General features: G+C 39.8%; 1 protein-coding gene across 4 annotated transcripts in view; it reads right to left on the bottom strand.

The window, feature by feature from the left end:
- SEMA5A (semaphorin 5A) overlaps positions 1 to 13,746 on the bottom strand; it is a 549,656-nt gene that overhangs the window by 45,946 nt on the left and 489,964 nt on the right. For all 4 annotated transcript variants that reach the window (XM_075921490.1, XM_075921489.1, XM_006111031.3 and 1 more), the window contains one exon: positions 3,815 to 4,033. In XM_075921490.1, coding sequence (XP_075777605.1) covers positions 3,815 to 4,033 — 219 coding nt within the window. The remainder of the gene's footprint in view (positions 1 to 3,814; positions 4,034 to 13,746) is intronic.

Below are 13,746 nucleotides of genomic sequence, written 5' to 3'. Positions count from 1 at the left end.
ATTCTGCATGAACACCACCTGATGACTGAAACAACAGACTGGACTGCTACATAGAGTGCATCCACAATCATGTAGAAGCTGAAATTGTGGACAAGGAACATCACTTGCCCAATAACCTCAGCCGTGCGGAACATAATGCCATCCACAGTCTCAGAAACAACTCTAACATTATAATCAAAGGGGCTGGCAAAGGAGTTTCTGTTGTCATCATGAATAGGTCAGATTACAAACTAGAGGCAGCTAGACAGGTTTCCAACACTGCAGTCTACAGGGCACTATCATGGCTCTCACTGAAGAGAAATTAATTCATCCTCAAGCAAAACAAAAAAAACCAAAAAACCCACCTTCAAAAACAGGCTGCAATGTGAAACTGCTGAGCTGGAATTGATATGCAAATTTGACACCATCAGAATTCGTCTGAATAGAGACTGGGAATGTATTACATAGTTTCAGGGAAACATACATACAGGCATATATAGATACTCTTCTCTTTGGACACATGTGGGAGTGAAAGTAATGGCAATAAGATACATTCTTATTACCATTAGTCACATTAAGTACGTAACCGTCATAAATCATGGATGAGTAATGGTGAGATTAGTACCAATAAGTGACTTAGTGACTGTCAGTGTCATAATAAGTGACAACATAACTCATTAGTCAGAGCACTTGTCTTTACTCATTTCCTCTTTTCTCACTTCAGATTTATCTGAGATCTGATTTGGGCCCCTAAATTCATTTTCAATTACTGATGAGCACCAGGTGCTGTGAATCAGCAGTGATGGAGAACTTCAAGGATTTTTCTCAGTCCCATCAGAATGACATCATTCACTATCTGCTCCCAAATCACTAAACACCTGCATGTTTCACTCAGGCTGTGCAAACTTATTGCAATTTAATTCTGAGGCCAAGAAACAAACAAATCATTGAGAAAAGATATTAGACCTATCATGACATCAGATTCCGGCTGTAGCAGGGCCCACTACTCCCTTTTTTCAGTTAGTTATTGACATTCATTTTCAAAAGCAGAAACAATGGGGATGCAACAATGGGGATTATTTGTTACCAAAATGTCAGTTTCAAGCTTTATTCCTTGTTTCTTATCACATCATCATTTTTTATTTTCTGCTCTGCTTAGTTTTTTATGGTGGCTTAATATTAGATATTGACAACACTATCATGTTCTTCTTATTAATATTGTGGAAAACTTGCATTTTCTGCTGACTGTACCGATTTCTATAAAAAATAACTGCAACATTACTAAGTTAAAAATGTCCCATTTCTGTAAAGTGGTGGTGGTGGTATAAAATATTTCACTATAGAATGAATTTTTTAAAAAAAATCCAACCCAAAATTCTTTTTAAAGAACCAACAGTGAAGGGAAAGAACAAATCTGGTACAATTTTAAAGGAATATTTTCTTCCTGTTATGACTATATGGTAATGAAACTATTAATCTGGATTGATTTTTTTGAAGTCCCTATTTAACTGTTGCTTACTTAAACTTAAAACTACATAAAATAAGCCTGGAACAAGTCTCTACTCCCAGTGTTGGGAGGTCCTCTGTTACTATAAGTTCCCAAAGCTCTATTGACTTCAGTTGAGCCTGGCCATTTACAATGGCTGAGGCTCTACCCCCACCTTTTCAATTTCAGGGCCAAATCTTATTTTAAGATTAAAGGGCTGCAATCAATATTCTACTCTGTCTTCTCCCTTTGCATTGCTAATGTAGTACAAAGGGAACAGAGACCACCACCACCGGAAAACAGAAAATCCCTTGCTAGGGATTCCTCTGGCCCAAGGGTGTCCCAAGCAGGAGCAACTCAGAGTGGGTGTATACTTCCCTCCTGAGAATCAGCGAGGAGGAGAAGTGAATGGGCTGCTCTATTTTTGGGAACTGCTGCCAGTTAGCACTTAATAAACATGCCCCAGACTGCTAAAATCTGCACTGTACTTGAGCCACGGAATCTGTGAGTTGTAATCATTTGTTGGCTCTCAGCTCTCCTGGGCTTCCTAGTGTACAGATTCAGCTTTGCCTTCCCTCCAATCTCCTTCAGACCCATTTCTGCCCCCTAATCTTAGGCTAGTGGCTGGAGAGCCTAAGACACTATTTAGTGGATCAACATTATTCACACATGGAATTCCTTAGGATTAAAAGGGGAATAATGCCACAACCATCTCAGGAGCTGAAAGTAGAAAAAAAGGATTTTGAGCACCCAGCACTCCCCCTCTTCTCCTCTACTGCCTGTCCCCATATCCTTCTGCTTTGGGGGCCCTCTGTTTGAGAAAGAAAGAGAGAGATGATCAGGGCACAAATCATTTTGCCAAATATAGAAGATATATTAGTGATACACATCTGTGTCCATGGGTTGAAAAAATATACATTTAGGGTTTAACCTCTTTTTAGTGAGCCATAAAATAACCTTCAATGAAAAAGCTGCTTAAGATTCTTCTAATGAACTTTTACAAGCATTTCATGATTTACCTTGCACTTAAGGCTATGTCTACACAGCAACGTTATTTCAAAATAACTTAATCTGCATCTACACAGCCGGCAGTTATTTTGATATAATGTCAAAATACTGTCAATCTGGAGGACTTCTTACTCGACTCCTGTAGCCCTCAATTTAAGAGGAGTAAGGGAAGTCAGAGGAAGAGTGCTCTTTTTCGAAATAAGAGCTGTGTAGACAGCACCAAATCTCTAAGCAAGCTATTTCAAAATAAGCTACGCAATTGATGTAGCTCAATTTGCGTAGTTTATTTCAAGTTAAGCCCTGCTGTAGATGCACCCTAAAAGGTACGTCTAGATTACAAGCCTCTTTTTGAAAGAGAGTGTCTAGACTAAGTATTTTCTAAAATGCAAGCCACTTTTTCTAAAGAGAGCACCCAGTCAGTCTGGATGCTCTCTTTCGAAAAAGCACAGTTCATGCTCAATAACACCTTTTTCCGAAAGAGCTCTTTCAAAAAAAGGTGTTATTCCTCGTAAAATGAGGTTTTCCATGATCAAAAAAACTGCCGTGTTCTTTCAATTTACTTTCAAAAGAATGTGGCGGCAGTCTAGACGCAGGAGAAGTTTCATGTGGTTATCATGGGATTTCATGGGAAGGGGTGACAGGGAAAGGATCACTTGATGATTACCTCTTCAATTCATTTGCTCTGGGGCACCTGGCATTGGCCACTGTCAGAAGACGTAATACTTTGGACTGACCCAGTATAGACATTCTCATGTTCTTACCCTTTTTTTTTCATAAACATTTCTCATGCTTAGGGTCAAACTCTCAATTAATGTAAATAAAATATAGCTATACTATAGTGAAATCAATAAAGATGCAGTGATTTACACCAGCTGAGTATTTGGCCTCTAGTCTATATCCATTATAAAACGATTTGGCTGTTTGCTAAAGAAATTCTCTTTTTCTGGCAGCAAAACAACTTTGTCTGATGAAACAGCTCAGAAATCACATTTCCATATGGTACCTTACATGTTAAAGCTCTCATATCTAATACTGGTGCTGATATGTCAAAGGGATTGGTGGGTTGTCGTTTTTTTTTTGCAATGTAAATTAGTTTTAATAGCTATGGGTAGTTGCCAGGAATGTATGTCTTTAATTAGCTCTGTTTTCAAATCATCACTGAAGTTTACAGAGCAAAAGTTATTGTGTTAAATTCTTTTTGGTTGGGCTAACTTGTTTATCTGGAAAGGAGATGAGGAGGAAATGGTTTGAACTAGTTTATAACTTTTACTAATGTAAAGTATGGACTTGAAAGTGAACTAAATCATTTTCATAACCCCTACTGAATCTCTTAATTCTTACCTGGACAAGGCAAGATGTTGCATTCCTGGTACTCCAGAGATGGGCCCAGACATGGAAGACCTCCATACTTCGGCTCAGGATTGTTGCAGACACGCTTGCGGTTGCGAATGCCTCTGCTGCAGTCTCGACTGCACTGAGACCATGGAGTCCACGGTGACCAGGCTCCATTAATTGTATGAGCCGAGTATCGTCCAGAACGCAAGAAATCCCCTGACAGTCCTAAAGAAGTAAGATTGAAAGCAGAACATGGGATTAAAGGCTGCTAACTTGCAAACAAACATTTTGTATTCCTATTTAATCTTAGTATTTTAATAAACATTTTTGGTACTGTTCCAGATTACTTGTTTCTATTTGGCTATGCAACACCATATTTCTATTTCACTACCTTCACTGACAGATATCCCATAAATCCTCCTATAGCAACACAGTTTGAACCAGATCCTCAGCTGCTGCAAGTCTGTGTAGCAAGCCTGGCAGTCAGTTTACACCAAGTGAGGTTCTGGCCCTTGGTGTTGGCAGCTCCCATTAAATCACAGTAGAAATGACCCAATAGTGATAACCCTGCTTAAATTATGGAGTCAAATAATTTCATGAATGTCTTTGTAAAAATCATTTTGTGAGGGAAAGTATTTTCCCAATTTAAAATTAAACTTGTGAGTGTCTTCTTCACTTGGCTGAAGAGCTCAGGGAAGGGAAGGGAACCATTCTCACCCACAATGAGAATAGTGTGCTTCTTGGTTAAATCAGCAAGCTGGGAAATGAAAACTAAACACTGCTGGAGTCTGAAGTCTATGATTTAGTCACAGAAAAGGTACAGTGTAGGCAATGGGTATGGAAGTTTTTTAGCAGCAGCATTGCCAATATGCTTTAGTCCCTACCTGGATGAAACACCGCTAAAAGTCATTCTTAATGCCAATGTAGGGCTCCCGATAGGGAAGGAACTCCCACAAAAGAACTCAGCATAGCACTTAACTTCTGATCCTATCAGCTGTAGCAAAACTGCTCAGCCACTGTGTACATCTGCCATGTATGGCAGTGATATCAGCCACTCACCCTATGACGGGAATTCTTCTGAAGTTTTACAATACTGCTAATATGGTTCACCTGGGGAGCGGCCACTATCTACGCCCACCTCTGAGCTCTCCCTGCTCTGAGTCCTCCTATGCCTCCCCCCCCCTCCAGTTCTGACTCCTGCATCTTCACTCCCGCCGGGAGCCCTCCACCCCCTCCTCTGCCTCCTGCACTCCCCATCCATCCACTCTCCACCTTGAGCCCCCCCCTTACACTTCAACCACGATTCCTGCACACTCACACCCCTGCTCTGAGCCCCCACCCCTTGCTCGGACACCTGCACCTCTGCCTTGAGGTCCTCATTACCCATCAACCCTGACTCTTGCTCCCCCACACCCTTAGACTCCTAACCTGAGCCTCCCATATCCCCCAATCCTGAATCCTGCAGCCCCGCATACCTCTGGCTTCCTGCCCTAAGTCCCTTAAATCCCCAAGCCCCTGCCTTGACTCCTGTATCCTCCCACACACTCCCAGTCCCCTGCCCTGAAGGACGTGAGTCACGCAGGGTAAGTCTTCTAATAAAATGTAAGAATGAGAACTGATATTGAGGACATGTTGCCCTATAGTAATCTTCAACTCAAACCATATGACTACAAGCACCCTAAGCAAGTGGAATGTAACGAGCACTACATTCAATGTGCGCCGTAGACTACATCCCAATCCAGTTCACAATATCTTTGGCTGCAGTATGAGACCTATCCACAGTGAATTGTTTGCAAACTGAAACAGTGGTTTTATACTAATGAAAGTACAAACAGTTCAACACATCCACAGTGGCTATGCAGAATTATGTTAAAGACCCCTGCAGTTTTGCCTTGTGTCTTCCCAAATTGCTCTGCTATTCCAGATCTGCTGCAATAAAACACCTGGATATAATTAGCTGCAATTGTATTAAAACTACCCATGTCTTGTCTCCACCACAGGTTCAAACACTAGTAACACTGTTACACATGCATTTATGATGCACCCTTGTGACTGTGATTATAATACTCGTAGTATAGATGGGGCCTTGAAGACTTTTATTCAGTACACTATAACAGTGGGCAACAATTAAATAAATGATGCAGTAACAGACAAATAAGTTTGGTTTTGTCTCAGTTTTGTAATGAGAAACTGCTCAGCTCAGTTCCTTAGACAGTAATACTAAATCCCCAAATTTGTGGATAGAATCCTCCCTCTGGATAATAACTGAGAACAATTACTGCTCCCTCTGAACCAGTTCCTATTGTGCAAACATATTATCAGCAGATTTTATGAAACCTGATACAAATTTGAATCCAGAATGGAAGAGATTATAGGGAAACACTGTGGGAGTTAAAATGTTGCTTGAACACCTCTTTCCATAAGTAGTCCTGTGGCACCTCAGGGAATGTCTATGCAGCAGTGTTATTTTGGGATAACTGACGTTAATCCGAAATAACATAGTCTGCGGCTACACTACAAGCAGTTATTTTGACATAATGTCAAAATAATGTCAAGCTGGTGGACTTCTTACTCCAACTCCTGTAACCCTCATTTTATGAGGAGTAAGGGTAGTCGAAGGAAGAGTACTCTTTCTTGCACTTCCTGCTGTGTAGACAGAGCCAAAAGCCAAATTAAGCTGTTTTGACTTAAGCTATGCAACTGACGTAGCTCAAGTGGCATAGCTTATTTTGGCTTTAGCCCTGCTGTGTAGAAGTGCTCTTACAGATAAACAAATGTATAACACCAACCCTATTTCATCAGATGAGTTGGAATAGACTTGCCTTATGAGGTTGCCCAGCTGACAAATCCCAGGATTATACACATAATAAAGGTGAGAAGAAAAGAGGGTACCACAGCTGCCCTTCCCCATCTTCAACCACCAACTTACAAACAGCACTTCAGCCAAAGGGCTAACAGGAGCACAAATTATGGCTGAGCTATTCTGATTTAGATTATGCTGGTCAGTATTTCTCTAGATAAAATATTGCAGCATTGTGTCATTTTACAATACCATTAGAATGAATTGAGGATCACTCTGAGGGGTGGAATTTTCAGTCTTAAGGGAAACGAGTAACTTTATTTCACATTTTTTCAATAACATATCAGATTTCTTAGTGTTACAGAATATCAGAAAAATTATTTATGCAAAATCTCAGCAGGACCTTGCCACTAACACATAATAATGTATGGAATCAAGGTTTTAGTGGGATGTTCTTGCAACAACTCACATTTCCATGAGTCTCATTCATTTCAGGATGCTAAAAGAATACACTACATTCTACAGCTTTTAAATAACTTTTATGGGATGGGATTCACAAAAATACTTAGGTGCCCAACTCTCACTGAGTAGGGAGTCAAGTGCCTAAATGCTTTTGTGAATCCCATCCATAACATCGGTCTTGTTGAGTTTTCCCTTTAGACAAAGGATTCAAATCACAACAACAGGCCAAGTTAATTTGAATTCCAGACCTATAGAATGATATAGAAACAATCAAATTAAATTAACTAGCGTGTAACTATTGGCTACTGACAAATATTTTAAATCAGTTTCCTGCAGACAGTAAGCATTATCTTTCTCCTCCTTGTACATATGAAGATTCTATTTCACAATGACATTATTAAAGGTGTGGCATTTTCCCACAATTCCTGCATACTCCTACTTTTTTTTACACTCTTCATCTGTGTGAATTCATTACCTTCCAGACACCCATGGTTCACAGTTTTTACGGCCAGAACGGTTTATTGTGGTCAGCTACTCTACTCTAACACAGACCACAGAATGACCCTGAATTAATTTGTGTTTGGACTAAAGCATATTTTTTAGAAAAACCCCTACTCTTGATTTTAAAGTTTTCCGTGATGAAAAATGCTTGGTAAATTGTTCCAGTGGCTAATTACCCCACTATTTCAATGTATACCTAATTTTCAGTTTGAATGTGTCTAATTTCAACTTGCAGCCATTGGATCTGCTAGACTGAACCATTTACCACCAAATATTTGTTACTCATCTAGGTAATTATAAACTCCTTAACCTTCTCTTTAAGATAAAGAGATTGAGTTTTTTTATTTTTCCCTATAAGACAGTATATATTTTTAATCCTTTTAATCATTCTCATGGCTCTTTTCTGAACCTTCTCCAATTTATCAACATCCTTCTTGAGTTGTGGATATCAGAACCGGACACAGCATTCCAGCAGTAGTTGCACAGCTGTCAAAAACAGAAGTAACATAACTTCTTTACTCCTACTCCAGATTTCCCTGTTTATACAACCAATAAGTACATTAGCCCTTCAGACCACACCATGGCACTGAGAACTCATATTCAATTGATTAGCAACCACAATCCCCAAATCTTCTTCAGAGTCACTGCTCCCTGAGATAGATTCCTTGTTTCTTGATGGATACACTTAGCCATATTACAGTTAAAGTTGTTTTTGTGTGCCGAGTTCACCAAATGATCCAGATTGCTTTGATTCAGTGATCTGTCCCATGAATTATTTATCACTCCCCTAGGCTTTGTGCTGCTATCTACAAACTTGCTCTCTTCCAGATAGCCAAGAACTGATCCCTGCAGGACTAACTAGAAACACACCCATTTGATGATCCTTCCCCATTGACAATTACATTTTGAAACCTATTAGTTAGCCTGTATTTAATCCATTTAATGTGTGCCATGTTAATTTTATATAATTCTAGTTTTTAACAAACATGTGATGGGGTACCAAGCTAAATGCCTTAGGGTATGTCTACACTAGCTACCGTAGTTCAGACTAGGGTGGCTAATGTAGTCATTCAAACTTGCAAAGGAAGCCCGGGATTTAAATATCCCAGGCTTCATTTATATGTTCCCGGGTGCTGCCATTTTTAAATACCTGGTAGTACAAACTACCTGCCCGTGGCTACACGTGGAATGGGCTAGGTAGTTCGAACTAAAGCTCCTAATTCAAACTATCTTTACTCCTCATTGCAGGAGGAGTAATGATAGTTCGAATGAGGAGCTTTAATTCAAACTACCTAGTCCATGCCGTGTGTAGCCGCGGGCAGGTACTTCGAACTACGGGGCATTTAAAAATGGCGGTGCCTGGAAATATGCAAATGAAGACCGGGATATTTAAATCCTGGGATTCATTTGCAAGTTTGAATGACTGTAGTCAGCCGCTGGTCAGTTTCAGCAGCGGCTGACTTGGGGACCAACCCGGAAGCCCCCAGCTGCTCCCACGGGTAGGCAAGAAAAGCCTGGTCTGCTGGGGGGGGCACTGGCTGAACCCCCCCCCCCCCCCAGCAGACCAGGGACACCAGAGCAAAGCCGCCCAGGGTTACTTTTAAGATCTTGTCTCATACAGGAGTTACTTCCTAATGTCTTGAGGATGAAGCATAGACATGTGGTCACTCATCCATCTCTGTAGGAAAGATCAAACTGACTGACAAACTCCCATTGATGAAATAGGACAGGATGTTTACCACAGATCCTCTGAAATGACAGCTCTATGTAAAGAGAGACATGTTCATTTTGAGGTGATGGTGGTGCTATTCATTTTGGGGAACTGTTATCTTTCAATGCTTTCTCTAATATTATACAAGAAATGTGAATCACTACCTTCTGGACATTATTGGAAATGTAATGTAGAGCAAATGTTTGGATGGGAAATATAACTCCTAGAAGCTCAAAAATAGTACTAATTGCACTTGTACAGCATCTTCTGTCTAAGGATCTGCTTGTGTATTACAAACATTAAATTAGCCTCACAAAACCTCTGCAAAATGGGTAAGTATTATCTCCATTTCACTGTTCCCACCTATATTCACCTCAGCAAGTTGAAAATGCTATTCCCCAGAACCATGTTGATTAATTACATGTGAACTTCACAGCCTCACTAGACTCATTTAAACAATAATATTCAAGGCAAATATTAAAGCAATTTTAATATTACATATTCAATGACAAATAAGGTAATGTGCAATGAGAAAAAGTTATTATGAAAATCTTATTTTTTATTTATATATCTTTTCTATTTAAAAATATGACTCTGAAGTTCTGTTAATATTTTGGGGGTTGTATTTATTAAAGTCAAACAATCACAACTTTAAAAAGTAATTTTCTTCTTATCATGATGCAACACAGCTTAGCCTTGATGAGACAGCCAAAGCGATAACATTTCATCTTGTATTCCTCTTGGCAGTAGAATATTCTCACATTCAGGCTTTAGTTAAAAATAAAAAGGTGTTGATAGCCTCTGGCACTCTTTCAGGGCTAATACTATTATTTAATCAGTTTCTCCTCATAAAAGACAAGGTCTGAAATAGTATTAAAACTAAATTACATCTTGCCTTTAGGAAGAATGACTTTTTGAGGTTAGGGTTAAAGCAAGCAGTAACAGGCTTCCAGGGATGTTTATTCCTGTATCTTTAGAAATATTACCAGATTTGGGGAATATATAGCAATTAAATGTTTCCCAGAGTCTCTCTTACTGAAATGACTGACTTTCTTTTTGTGATAATTAATTTTCCCCCAATCTTATGCAAGGATTAGAAGTAATAAGCAAGCTTCTACATAACAGATGAAGGCTGCATAGATAACCACAAGAGAGCAATATTTACAATTCCCCTATCATTAGTACATGCAAACTAAAGAAACAGACAAAGTTGATGTAATTTCCAGGCACCGATATAGTGACGGACTGTACTGCCAGAAGTGGAATGAAATAGCTCTACATTTGTCTACAGATGTTAATTTCCTTACAAGTGCATATCACCGTAGAAAATTTTAAAAAAAAACTGTAACCATGCAAATAATATGCTTAGCTACTGTAGTTATTAATGCTATGATGAATGGGAGGGGTAATACCCTTTTCTAGACATTGCAGCTATTCAAGCGATGAGGAGTCCTGTGGCACCTTATAGACTAACTGAAGTGTAGGAGCATAAGCTTTCGTGGGCAAAGACCCACTTCGTCACATGCATCTGACGAAGTGGGTCTTTGCCCACGAAAGCTTATGCTCCTACACTTCAGTTAGTCTATAAGGTGCCACAGGACTCCTCATCGCTTTTGCAGATTCAGACTAACACAGCTACCCCTCTGATACTTGCAGCTATTCAGTTAGTCTTTTCACTATGGTTTACTCTTGAAACCTAAACCTAATTTTCTTGTCAGTAAGGGTTAAAACCATAGACAGTAGTCCTAGAGAGTCTCCAGGAATGCTAGGGAAGCAGAATGGGAGTTGGCAGGAGGTGAGGAGAGCCAATGGAAAAAGAGTGTAGGCTTTTGAATTGGAAGCAGTGAGCTTCCTGTTCCTGTTAATGTGTGACCAGAGCAGAACTGGGAGACATGAGTTAAGCCAGGAAACCAAGGCATGGAAGATTCATGAAGGACTAGGATATGTAAGTAGAACAGGGAGGTTACATCTAGACTGGCATGATTTTCCGCAAATGCTTTTACCGGAAAAGTTTTCTGTTAAAAGCATTTGCGGAAAAGAGCATCTAGATTGGCACGGACGCGGAAAAGTGTCTGTGCCAATCTAGACGCACTTTTGTGCAAAAAAGCCCCGACCGCCATTTTCGCGATCGGGGCTTTTTTGCGCAAAACAAATCTGAGCTGTCTACACTGGCCCTTTTGAGCAAAAGCTTTGCGCAAAAGGACTTTTGCCCGAACGGGAGCAGCATAGTATTTCCGCAAGAAGCACTGATTTCAGACAGTAGGAAGTCAGTGTTCTTGCGGAAATTCAAGCGGCCAGTGTAGACAGCTGGCAAGTTTTTCCGCAAAAGCAGTTGCTTTTGCGGAAAAACTTGCCAAGTCTAGATACAGCCGGAATGTTTAGTCAGGCATGATCAGGTTACCACTGAATCCCAGCAATTCTATGTTTTAATCCTTTTTTTCAGTTGCTCTGTAAATCTAATAATCTAACAAACAGGTATTCTTTCACCACGTGTGTTTTCTTTGTTTTGTTAATAAAAATCACCCTTTCAAGACTATGATCTGATTCCTGTATCCTTGAAGACAGAAGGTTTTGTGTGCACATGTCGAAGGGTGTGTCTAGACTACAGAGTTTTGTTGACAAAAGTGGACTTTTGTCGACAAAACTATACCTGCGTCTACACTACCGCTGAGTTCTGTCGACATAACGTCGACAGAATTCAGCAGTTTTGTCAATGCTGGTAAACCTCATTTTATGAGGCATAACGCCTTTTGTCGACAGAGTTCTGTCGACAGAAGGTGTTATTGCATGTACGGTTGTGTCTAGACTACAGGGTTTTGTCGACAAAGCAGCTTGCTTTGTCGACAGAACTGAATGTGTCTAGACGCTCTCTGTCGACAGAAGTTTTCTCGACAGATACTGTTGACAAAACTTCTGTCGACAAAAGCCTGTAGTCTAGACGTACCCTAAGACTGCAAGCCATGCTACTAGGAAAAATTACAGTTTCTCAAGTTCTCTCCAGAGGGAGGGTCAAAGAGCTTGAGTGTACTCCATGGGAAGGAATTCTTAAATGCATCTTCCTGGGTGCTTTTGCATCTGGGTGGTGGCAATGATACCAAGCCAAGGACAGGGAATTTATGACGTTGGGGAGTTTTTAAACAAAAGCTTTTAGTGGCAAGGTATTCTAAAGTCTCTTGCAGGTCCCTGCCTTCTGCATTTGGAGTGCCAGAGTGGGATTACCCACTTGACTATGCATATTTATCTTTCCAGGCTGTTGTGATAATCAATTGATTAAAACCCTTTAAGATGTAAAAGGATATGCAACTGGAAAATATTCTTATAACTACTAATAAATAACAATGAAATTAAGAATCTTATAACTAATAATTTAAAATCAGGGTGGACTTCAACTGAACATCAGTTTATGAATAACTAAGTGGCTACTGACAAGCAGAAAATTTGAATAAATTCTGTATGTAAAATGCATCTATAGCTAAAAATAACATTGAAGGGGGTCATTTTCCCTTTGTAGTCAGAAACAGAACTTTAAATCCTGGTGATAGCTCAATACTATAAAACATTAATAATAGAAGTTATCCTCTTCATAAAGTATTTGTCTAGCTAATTGTCATAAGCATGCAGTCATCTGTTGCTCTTTAATTATTCATTAAAAAGCTTCATTTATCATCAGTGTTATAGTACAGCCAAATATTTATAAAATAAAAACAGAATTTGTCAGAATCTCTCCCAAAAGACAGCAGAGAGAAAGAGATGACAGAACAATCTCAAAAATTATTTTACAATTTCATGGCTATCATTGTGATGAATTAATTACTAGAAAGAACATCTGACACACACCAACAAGTCTTATAGCCAGAAATTAAAAACATGTGTTATCCTGAGATATTAAGTCCAGCCTGAAGAAATAGAAGCCAATTTACCTGTTTTGATCTATTACTTTCTTCCCATTAACATTTCTGAAATGAGCTCAACAAATTTATGAGTGAGATTGCATGATGGGGTTGTTTGTCCTGGTAAGAGGAAGGGCTCAACAGCCTGAGGGCTCACTTCAGCATTCTGTCTGATGTTCCTAAAAGCTCATGTTTTAGGGTTTCAGCTGACCATCTGCAGGAATCTGGAAGAGATCTCCCACAAAATGCATTGTTTTTTTAAATCTCCTTCCTCTGTACCATCAGTATGGCCAGACCTGGAGATGGGACATTGGATGGGGTAGGCCAGGGCTCTGAGGTGACATTGACCATTCTCTCTCTCAAGGTATGTCTACACCTCGTGAAATGAGGTGTAACAGTTAACTCGAACTAAGGACTTAGTTCGAGTTAACGTTTGACTGCCATGTGTAGCCGCGGCAGTTAGTTCAGACTAGGGGGATTTAAAAATGGCGCTCAGACAGGAAGATGCAAATAAAGCCCGGGATATTTAAATCCCGGGCTTTATTTGCAACTTCGAATGCCTACATTAGCCTCC

The sequence above is a fragment of the Pelodiscus sinensis genome, chromosome 2 (assembly GCF_049634645.1).
Source record: "Pelodiscus sinensis isolate JC-2024 chromosome 2, ASM4963464v1, whole genome shotgun sequence".
Classification (NCBI taxonomy): domain Eukaryota; kingdom Metazoa; phylum Chordata; order Testudines; family Trionychidae; genus Pelodiscus; species Pelodiscus sinensis.
This window is presented reverse-complemented; position numbering and strand designations above follow the sequence as displayed.